Source organism: Amblyomma americanum, chromosome 3, assembly GCF_052857255.1.
Source record: "Amblyomma americanum isolate KBUSLIRL-KWMA chromosome 3, ASM5285725v1, whole genome shotgun sequence".
Taxonomy (NCBI): domain Eukaryota; kingdom Metazoa; phylum Arthropoda; class Arachnida; order Ixodida; family Ixodidae; genus Amblyomma; species Amblyomma americanum.
The window spans coordinates 110,940,763-110,951,591 of record NC_135499.1 but is presented as its reverse complement, the minus strand read 5'-3'; the positions used below and the strand labels follow the sequence as shown (position 1 = coordinate 110,951,591).

Sequence of the window (10,829 nt, the reverse complement as noted above, 5' to 3'; positions counted from 1 at the left end):
AAGCTGATGCTTGTCTCAATGCTTTCGACAGTTTCTTTGACTGACATGAGATCATCAATTTTCTCAAGAAGTGGGAGTAGGGCGGTGATGTTCCGATTCATCACGATTAGCCTAGCCGCAATATCAGCATCTTGTTCAGGTTTACCCTTTGCAGAGCTTGGGCCCCCCCTTAGTTTAGAAGCTTTACATGTCGGGCAGAGCCATGACTTTCCTATATCCGTTTTGGATTTCACTGCTGCTTCCCCCACTCCTGAGCAGTTGCCAGCATGATAAGAGAATGAACACTCAGAACATTTTATAGCCGTAGATTCCTTTGAAATAGTCTGCTGGCAAGCCAGGCATACGTCACAAGGCATAGCGTCTAGGAAAAACACCGCAACACAGCAAACAGAAAACACAGCAGCAGCAGCGGCAGCAGAAAAAATTTCGCAACTACTTAGTCGTTTAGAGCTTATTTCTATCTGAGCAAAAAAAGAAAAAGAGCACCAACCTGTAAAACACGGTTTGAAAGGATTATGTATAGTCCGTCACAGGCCGTTGCTGCCGCTGCCACTACGTGCAATGATGCGAAGCTTGGTGCGTCGACCGCTTCTTATAGTTGTCCATGGGCTGTCACTGATGACGTTGCTCCGGACGGGCCAATCGGGATGCAGGCAAAGATGCAGGTCATGCAGTGTTGTCGGGCCACACCGCCAAGCAGCTGTAAAACACGGTTTGAAAGGATTATGTATAGTCCGTCACAGGCCGTTGCTGCCGCTGCCACTACGTGCAATGATGCGAAGCTTGGTGCGTCGACCGCTTCTTATAGTTGTCCATGGGCTGTCACTGATGACGTTGCTCCGGACGGGCCAATCGGGATGCAGGCAAAGATGCAGGTCATGCAGTGTTGTCGGGCCACACCGCCAAGCAGCTGTAAAACACGGTTTGAAAGGATTATGTATAGTCCGTCACAGGCCGTTGCTGCCGCTGCCACTACGTGCAAAAACAACAAAGATAGATAGATAGAACTTTTATTCATGTCAATTGCCAGACAACATAAATCAGGCCTACCAAAGCCTTAAAGGGCTTGAGTGGCAGCGCCTGGCAGAAAGCGAGCGTTGGCAAAACAAAGGAAAATAGAGACGTTGCAATGAACTTTGCAAAAAAGAAAAAGGTCACCAAACATAGTGAAACAAATATATAACTATTACAACATGAAGAGAGATTACAGTAATTTAAATTATTACAGTAAATAGATGAAATAACTACGGGGCAGGAAGCAGCGCGGAGACATACCGCAAAGTTTTTTTCAGGGTGTATTTAGTTTTCATGCGGAGTACAGTAGGTTGCAAGCTATTGAAACAGGCAGGTACATAGTAATGGCGTGTGCGCTTTCCGTACCGGGTTGAGGAGCGAGGAATGCAGTAGCGGTATTTTGGTCTTAAAAGAGCATCAAGTATTCTTGAATGTCACTGCACACACACAAAAAAAAAAGAAAGGGTGCGGCCAGTCAGCCCTGCTGCTGAAGACCTGAAAAAAAACATGCAAGCATAGAGTTATGCCACTGATTCAAATTGCCAGCTTGCACGCTGACAACACAGCTTCCCGCGCAGGGACCATCGCCAACTAATGCGGTCACAAAACATTAGTGCGAACATACGAATAACATAAGACATGCACACGAATGCTGCACACAACTACGTCGAAAGACATTCTCGTGATCTGTACATGATCAAATGAGCCCAGGAAAGATGTTACATGTTTCAATACTCGCAGATTTTATTCATTCACCGCTAAGAAAAATTGGAGGGACACAATATCCGCCTTAAAGGTATGACGCGATAGCGTACCCCTTACCGTCACCTAGGTGGGCCACCAGCCTCCAACCCATTGCTCTCTCGAGACCACCTGCCAGAGCCATGCCCGTGAGTTTTTTTCTCTCATGGCGCCGACGCCGACAACGCAAATACCAGATTTTCTGGAGAAAGGGGCCTGATTTTAACTATATCGCGTTAATATTCACGAGCTTTCACCAAGCGCAAGAGGCAGGCCCTCACCTATTCCACGAGAGTGTTTCATATGCTTGTATTAAGCGCCCACACAAGCATTGTAGCAGGGCATACTCTAGTGAGCGTAATGCTGGACCTTACAGCAAAATGGATGAAGCTCATACACGTTGCAAGACTCGCTGAAATTTACCGTGAATTGAAGGGGTGGAAAGACTTTCGTACATAACCCAGGCCAGGTATTTCGGAAATAAAATCAGAGTAACGCTCAACTGCAAGGGCGTTCAATGTGTTTCCTACGAAGGCAGGAACCGAAGGTAGGAACAATGCGCTTTTTTGAAGACAATTTCAAGTCGACATTTTGGCCTAATTTTTAAGAAATATAAAAACTCGCGGAAATTTGTTTACAGTATTCTACGCGAGTATAAAACCCAATAAAATTTCGTTCCGTGACCATTACTTGATGTTGTTTGCGGAATTGTTTAAGTGAATGTCTCAACCATGATTTAACTGAGGGCAATAAATGAAGGAATTTTTATACCTTAAGATGTCGTTATACTAGATGTTAACCAGAGAGAACTCAGCCGCGAGAATCAGTCTCAAAATCAATTGTATAGCTAATAAAAATTTCTTAGTAAAGTCCGGTGGTTGCTGCCAACGGCGAGTTCCTAGCCAAGGGCAAGAGGGGATGCCCTGCAGAGTGACGAATACTTCCAGCTAAACCGCAAGAGCACACGATGTGCCTGGGAAGTACAGTGCAAATGCAACGTCAGCTGGCGAGGCGCTACAATCTCTACGGCGTTCAATTCGAACCATCTGCGCTATTGCGCAGCGAGAAAACTAAGTGGAAACCAGCTACGTGGCCGTCGTTTTGGAGAAGTACGAAGCTAAAGTAATTGCTACCGCGGTAAAATAGCGTAGACTATTCGAAAAGGGCCGCCGCAGGGATTGCAACGCCTCTCCAAAGACGCGTCACCTTACTTCCAGGAATTTTCGAAATTCCGTCGAAACATCGCATAATTATCATATGGCCAGGATTCTGGTTCATGCGCCGCTAGTTCACAAAGCCACCACCACGGTGCCTCATAAGTTGAGCTCCTCCTCCTCCTTTTCTTACATTCTTCCTCCCTGGTTTGAAAGAGAGACAGTGGTGGTTGTTGCTATGAAGGGGAGGGGGTGGAGGGGGATACTGGCAACACCCTCTAAAGAACTCAAGAGGGTGTTGCCTGAACCCCCTTCCCCACTCCCCCACGCCTTTCGCATCACAGCTTTCGTTCCTTTGACCCCCTCCTCCGCTCCATACTTAAAGACGCTAGCTACTGCCCTCAGTCACCCCTGATGAAGGAGCAGAGTCGGCTTCGAAACGCTGGGTTAAATGTAAAGTTTTTCGTTGGAGGCTAGCAGTTTATATAAGTATTTAAACCCAACCAAACAGGAAATCTGCCGAAATGTTTAGTTTTCATTCAACAGGCAACCACAGTCTGCGCTCCGCGATTCGCGGAAAAGTAAAAGTTGGAAAAAAAAGAAAGTCAGGCAAAGGCATAGCAGGAGACCCCTCTCCACTGTCCTTTTCTTCCTCCCCCTTACCACCCTGCAACCGGCTGCCAGTGTAGCTCCTGAAAAAAAATTTTTTTTTCCTACCTATGCATCTGCTCACATCTTTGGCCCTTCATGTTACCGTCCCCCCCCCCCCCCCCCTCTCTTCATCCGTTTTAATGCTGCGAGCAGTGGGTCTTGTTCTCGTAGCCTTTGTGGGAGAAACACTGCCAAAAAATTGTGTCTGAAGGGTAGGGTGAAATTCAGGCAAGTTTTGGTTGGGACGATTCCCAATTCTTGCTTATTTGTTTTAAAATCCGCGACAACAGCAATGACTTATCGCTTTAAGCATGCTGCTCGAGGAGGGTGTGTGATTCGTTCCCCAGTGCCGCCGTGTACCCACTGGTTTCCAATGGGCACAAGATTGCTCAAAGCCTGGCGCCTGGTTTTTTTTAGGTGAAGTGCTCGGAAAATGGTCTTTCACCTAACCTAGTGTTGAAGAAAACACTGCACTATTAACAAAACAAAACATCTCTAAGATATGAACGCCCAAGATTCTTTACTCGATATATCATCCAAAACCGAAAAGGAAGCAACGCAAACAACTCTATATGCTTACGCTAAGGACACGCCAGTGGCAAAAACGCGCATGCAGTTCGTACGCAAAAGGTGTCAGTGAAACCTTGGCCAGTATGCTCAGAAAGGAAGGGATGCAAACTACACACAAGACGGCCACCATTATCGGACGCCTCCTCTGCCCCTTCAAAGATAGTCATCCTACAAAAAAGGCCTAAGGCGTGGTATGGAAAATACCCTGTTCGAGTGCTTGCTGTCGTAGGCTGTGGAAACTAATCAAGGCAAATTTAAATGTCGCGGGAGGATGTTAATCGTCCCCTGAAAACGGCACCCTCTTCTTACACCCGCGGTCTGTGCAACTCCACTGGAGCCACACGTCGAAGAATTAGTAGTTTGCCAATCGCTTAAGAGGCAACAACCGACGAAAATACAAAAAGAAATCTAAAAATGTTGCTGGCCCGGCGATTGCTATCTAATCTCTCAAGTACCGGAACTGCAACCCGCAGAATTAAAGGCAAAGAGAGAGGATACCGAGGAGTACACAGGAGAGCGACAGCAAAAAAAAAAAAAGACGGGGGTTGGTTTGCACCTCATACGCAAAAAAATATATGTTCGCGCCACTCGTCCGAGAGTGCCTATAGGTGCTGTTACACACATTCGCAACACGGTAAATTCACTGCATATTCAGGGCCGCACGCACGTAACGCCCTGTCAGCTAATTAATGATGTGACCGCCACATTGCACAAGCAGTCTGGATGGAGCGCCCAGCCGCCCCGCTGGAGAAACGCAGTATAAGCATTGAAACCTCGTGTTATCCGACAATAACTTCCGTTCATTCTTCACCAAATTTAAATTATAATCAAGAACATATAGTTCACGTTTTACTCTTGATGGCTCCTCTGGGTAACGGAGTATTTACTTGCATCCCGAACAGATGGCACACTCTTCAGAATAGTTCCCAGCATGCCATTTTATGAAGCGTTCATTAGCGGTTTACATAATTGCCGAAACTAGCATCGATTACAGCAGTGGCAAAGCCCTTATCGACGGCGAACGATCGAATCACGAGATGCACTTTACCAACATAGAAAAAAATGTTGCGAACTACCACAATACTAATTGTTACATTGGACAAATCACCTACTGCCATAAAACGCAGCATCAGGTTTGCCGCCTCTCACTTACGACATTCACTTCAACGCATCCGTGCTGCTCTTTCACCACATCGACAAAACTTTCGAAGAGCTATCTGCTATTGAGCCTAATAATATAATTGTTAAAATGTAGTCATTAATTCACTATTTTAATATTTTCAACGCACAATGCAAGACCCATATACAAGTAGCGGTGAGTGAGCTCTAAGTATTAGCGTCTGGGAATTACGCATTTCACTGCTTGAACAAAGTACCTTGAAGTATCATTGCTTTGCACTGTTAATGCGCACGCAATTCCACTAGAAGGCACGCGCTTTCTTGTAGCATTTTATGTAGCAGCCCATGGTCATAGCCTCACTCCGATGGGGGCACTTTTGAAAGTGCGCATGCGTACAGCACGGCTGAACCTCCCAAAGCAAACTACCAAAGCAGGGACACTGCAGCGGTGACGTGCGCCTTGCCAACACACCAAGAGAGTGCGCCACACGTTTCTTGCCAATGCTAAGGTTGCATGACAAATAGAGAAACAGCGTAGGAAATCTTTTGCTTCATTCAAATGTAAAATACTTTATACTTATTTCAAGGTAGGACATTACGCTTCCTGAAGCTCCAAAGAGCTTGTCGATATATTGTAAATTAGAACTGTGGTGAACGATAAAGTGAAGTGGGGTACTTTTCAGGACTTCGTCATAGACTCCATGCTATCGTAGCTTATTGCGCATGGTAAACGCAGCATGTAAGCTATAATGATGAAACTCTACTAAAAGAAACTTTAAGAAGCATTTAACATCTTGGCGAGACAGCTATTCTCCAACTTTTATGCGCGATGAGGTACTAATTTTTATTTTTTCATCGCCATTGAGTTACGCGCCGCCGGCTGTCGCGAAATGGCGCGACCGGTTTTTTGAGGCGCATGGGCCAGAATGCTAGGGATATGGAGGAGCTTTGATGGCATTTACTTTGGGCAACCAGCCTGTCCATCCCTTAGGTTCCGCGTTTTTTTTTTGCCAGAGACAAGTTCCTTAGCGGCACTCTATAGCGCAGTTTTTTGTCAATGAGCCCTCATGGCGAGACGTTTGCTCTTATGCACATAGCCTACATAGCTCCTATAACTGACCAGCCGTGGTGGCACAGTGGCTATGGGAAGAGCGCCGTGTGCCATGCGATCGCAGTGCACGCTATGGAACCAGCAGGTGTTCAAGCCCAATGCGGAGCCCTTCACAACAATACCCCATATCCCATGAGCCGCTTTGGTACGCTACACACCCACCATGCCATACTTTAGTATGGTACAATGACGTCATGACAGCTCAGTGTACTGAACATCGCTCACCCAGCAGTGTTGGTCCTCACACGAAGTACATGGCGGTCTTGAGGGACTCGAGCACCTTGACAGCCTCCACATACTGACTGGTTGAGACGGAGTCGGCGCTGCCCCCAGACGAGTCGCTGCTCGAGCTTGACACGTCCACCTTGCTCATCACGTGGTTCTTGGCCCGGTACGCGGCCAGATGAGCATATTAAACGGGCGCCGGGATGCTAACGCTGCACGCGCAGCGGGCGTATGTGTGGCAGAGGTAGTAGCTCAGATTCTGCACGTCGTCCGCCGTAATTCTCGAGTCGTCCCACAAAATGTAGTAGTGCGACGGCCTGCTCGTGCCCTGCACCACAGACACAACGGGGCCGGTTCAACCCACGGAATCGCAGCATGATCTCCTGGTTGTAGACGACAGACCTCGCGTCACATCCCCGCCAACACTTAGGCAGTCTTATCTTAGGAATCAAGAGGAAGAGATGGGCTTGGGCTGGGTATGTATTGCGAATTGGAAGACAACCGCTGGTCCTTAAGGGCTACGGAGTTGATTCCAAGAAAAGGGAGGCGTAGCAAGGGGCGGCAGAAAGCTAGGTGGGCGGATGAGATTGGCAAGTTTCGGTTTTTGCTATCGCGTTCTTCGGAGGTAGACACAGACGCGTGAGCACAGAAAAACCAAAAGAAAAACGAGCTGCTGTCCCATACGTAGCGGGAATTAGCGAAGCGCTTGCACGTATTTTCCGCAAGCATGGCGTCAACATCGCGCACGTCCCCGCTGGCAAGGTGCGAATAGAACTGGTGAATGGGAAGGACAAGCTCCCTCGTGAAAGATTTCCAGGTGTTGTGTATGAGATTGACTGCGCCGATTGCTCATCAATATATATCCGTGAAACAAAGGACTTCAGGAGACGCCTGAGAGAGCACCAGAACGACGTCCTAAACAAGAAAGCAGCATCTAACGCCATCGCCGAGCACGTGCAAGAATCCGGCCACGAGCTTAACTGGGATCAAGTAAAGATATTGACAACAGAAAAGAACACATCAGCACGGCAGAATCTTGAGTCCCTTAACATACAGACATCGTCTAACACATTAAACAGGAACGACGTAACTCTACATCCTATCTATGCTAAATCCTTAAAAACGCTACTGGGTGCTACAAAAGAACGTATCCGTGCGCCGATTGCTTCATAGTGAACAAGGGAGCCGTAGTGCTCCCGAAACGTCTTTTCATCTTTTGACTTTGGCCAGTGACCAGCAATCTGCATCAAAAGAGAGGGGATTGTGCGCTACCTTTGTCCGCTGAGGGGCGTTAGTAGAGTTAGCATCACGTGACATTTCTGAAGCCTAGTCATAAAACGTATAATGGAAAACCTCATGGGAAATGCACCCACGTGAAAAGGCAGCGGTAGCTGCTAACAAAGTTTCACTTTCGCTTGCTGCGCAGCGTAACGCCTGCGCTTGAAATTTTTTTGAGACGCGCCTTCGGCGCAATCTATGCAACCTGAGATGGAATCTATGGAACCTCGATGCAGTACGGTGCATGCACGGTCACTGAAAACACCGCTCACCAAGCCATGGTTTGCAGTCTGGCAACTATCAAGAGCCGCAAACGTGCCCAGGCAGGCGCGCTGTTGACGAGAATGTGGCGCCATCTGGCGAACTCAGGGCGAACTGCGCATGCGCGGTAGCGGTACGCGGTCTGGCAAACTATCTGCTGGTATGCTACGACGGCATTGCCGCCCACACCCATCCGCAGGGTTCAGACACGTCCGTGGGGGCACGCAGCAGCAGCCGCCGCTCACCTGAAAGCTGAGCTCGTCATTCTGCGACTTGGTGTTGCCGGCACCATTGCGGGCCTGCACGGGCGCGGCCGTCGGCAAAGTCGAGGTGGTGGGCACGCCTTCGGTGGGCGCCACAGTGTGAGCCCCGTTGCCGTTGGTTCCCTCTGCGCGGGTGATGACGGCTGTTCCGACGGCAGTGCTGGAGAGAATCTGGGGTGGGGAGCTCTGACCACTCGCTGCTGCAGGGCTTGCGCGAACGAAAGCGCCGATGGGGCGCCCGGCGAGCGTCCAGTAGGCCGCCCTAGACCAAAGGGAAGAAGTTAGCATCAACGATAGCGACAAGGCTTACCGATGCGTGACCAGTTTTGCCAACATGGCATGACCGAACAGCTGCGAGCACTAACAGGCGATCCACTATTGCGCACCTGCAAGAATGGGCTATGTATATGTTACGTCGCTGAAGCCATGATAATCCCGCCTTCTGTAGAGCACCCGCCTTGGATTTGGAGGTGGTGGGTTCGACTCCCGCTGTAGGATGATTACCCAGCCGTTTCTCAAAATAAGTAGAAGCTATGCCCCGGCAGGGTGCTCGGATTGCTAGGCTGCATGGCTTGACAAAGGAGCCTACGCCCTCAAATCCTGTCACTGTGGGCTTGAAGAGACACATCTGAAATACACTAGATCTTGCATTCGGTCAAAGCGCACTTTGGCTTCAGATGAGTTATATTCTGAAAACCAAATAAAAATCGGGGAAAGGCGAGAGAAGGTTGTTGAAAATGATTGAGATCATCCATGAGGTAAGCCTATCGAACGAATTATGGCTTTGAGAGCAAGGTAGCAGGGTCCTGATCGGAAGTATCGGGCGACACGCCCCGCAGTGGTTAATGTATCGCAAGGAGGCAAGACTAGTCGACACAGCCATTGTAAACCAACCCACTCGGGGATTCGAGACGCTCTGTATCCAAAAACCAATATGCGTCAATTAACACCATCCGACGCGTCGGAATAACTGCTACCTCGGCTACACTCGAGCGCAAATAACAGGACTTGCTACTCCCTTTACACCCATTGTAGCGGGCTCGCACAGGAGCAGCGGCAAAGACGCGAATTTAAACGAAAAAGTGCACGGCAAAGCTCGTCGCTTCACCGCGACCAAACAAGGATCGCGCGCCTCTAGGCAAGATGTAATCGCGTACGCGTCGCGTGACAGGCCAGTAGCACAAACCTAGGGGTTAGGCCTAGTGCGTTCCCGCAACCCGACCTAGAATTAGTGGCGAAAGAAAAAACGCCATCTGCAATTTTCATTTCCGCTGAAGAAATCTCGCGGAAGAACATCGGCATCGCGAAAACCGAAGACCTAATCAGCTTCGGTCTAAAGCGAATCGCCACTCAAGCTAAAAGCGGCATCACGCGCGGGACATCATGACTTCGCCACGCCCAGAGCCCGCCGCGCCGTACCAAACGGACCGGGCGGCGTGGTGACAGTCTGCGGTCGTGGCCTCATCCTAAGCCACCCAGTCAGAGCGGTGGCCCTACAGCCAGCGATCCGGATGGCTGATCCGTGACCTCCGCGGTAGGCCCCGGCGGGACGCAGTGCTCTACCACGGAGGGGACGGCGAGCCATGGAAAGCGCCTCCGCGATAGGCTCCGCCGGAGCGCTGCGCTCTATCACAGGCAATGGCGGGCCAAGGAAAGCGCTCACCTGTTCCGCAGCTTCGTCGTTGCGACCGCGGGGTGGACTCCATTGGCCTCAAGGAGCGTTTGAGGGAGGCCCGGTTTGCGACGTGAAGGCGGACTCCTGGACAGCTGGCCGGGGGGGGGGGGGGGGGGGGACAGGGCACTCGAGCAGCGATGTCGCAGCGACCGGCCGGCCGATGAAGCAGCTCTTTCGGGCCCGAGCTCGGCGGAACGTGCCTCGCGCCTAACCTCCGGCCCGGATAGGCGCGGCCGCAGGGCCGGGCCAATGGGGGAGCGAGCCAGAGTAGAACCCGTGCTGATGACATCACAGACGGGGGAGGGAGCGGTGCAGGGCCGACCGCGCGTGGTCGTGCCGCCAGCTCGCGGTATGCGCTTCGTCGTCTTCGTCTCGGAGGTATAATTTGGTCAAGAAGAAGTGAGGTTGCAACGGTTAGCGCTCGGACCGCGGTTAACAGTCTTGCAAACGTAGTGGCCGGCCGGCGCGGTCCCGTGTGGCTCCGCACTTTCGCTTATGGCGTCACGGCGGGTGGAGAAGGGAAACGACTTCATAAGCTGCGATTAGAAGCTTATAACCAAGGGGAACAAGCGAGTTTAACTTAGGAGTTTGTCCGTTTGGTATTCTCTTTCCTCTCCAAGGGGCACGATAGGACGTATAGTCTCTGCCAAAATAACTAGGCTGCATGGTCTTCTTCTCGCTCCTATATATTAGAGCTCTTACAGCTTTCGTAAAGATCAAGTCTTAAAAGGTGAAGACCAGGGCTGTCCTTACCTTACAGCGATTTA

At 50.0% G+C, this 10,829-nt stretch overlaps 1 protein-coding gene across 2 annotated transcripts; it reads right to left on the bottom strand.

Annotated features, from left to right (window-relative positions):
* Positions 1-1,276: 1,276 nt before the first annotated feature.
* LOC144123232 (uncharacterized) lies at positions 1,277-10,148 on the bottom strand. 2 transcript variants are annotated; one of them, XR_013313048.1, is made up of 4 exons: positions 10,051-10,148; positions 8,370-8,649; positions 6,586-6,913; positions 1,277-1,509 (listed from the first exon to the last, which is right to left on the bottom strand). XR_013313048.1 is itself a non-coding variant. In XM_077656099.1 (3 exons), exons 1-3 carry the CDS (start codon positions 10,091-10,093, stop codon positions 6,838-6,840), a joined length of 399 nt encoding a protein of 132 aa, XP_077512225.1. In that variant the 5' UTR covers positions 10,094-10,148; the 3' UTR covers positions 6,469-6,837. The 2 variants fall into 2 exon arrangements, 1 of the variants encoding a protein (XP_077512225.1); XM_077656099.1 differs by lacking the exon at positions 1,277-1,509 and having other exon boundaries at positions 6,469-6,913.
* Between the last annotated feature and the right edge of the window lie 681 nt (positions 10,149-10,829).

Excerpts from the sequence above, each read along its gene's own strand:
- LOC144123232 (XM_077656099.1), bottom strand. The coding sequence starts at position 10,093 with ATGGAGTCCACCCCGCGGTCGCAACGACGAAGCTGCGGAACAG. Across the intron at positions 8,650-10,050 it reads ACGACGAAGCTGCGGAACAG|GGCGGCCTACTGGACGCTCG; the intron begins GTGAGCGCTTTC and ends CCTTTGGTCTAG. Across the intron at positions 6,914-8,369 it reads ATGACGAGCTCAGCTTTCAG|GGCACGAGCAGGCCGTCGCA; the intron begins GTGAGCGGCGGC and ends TCTGTGGTGCAG.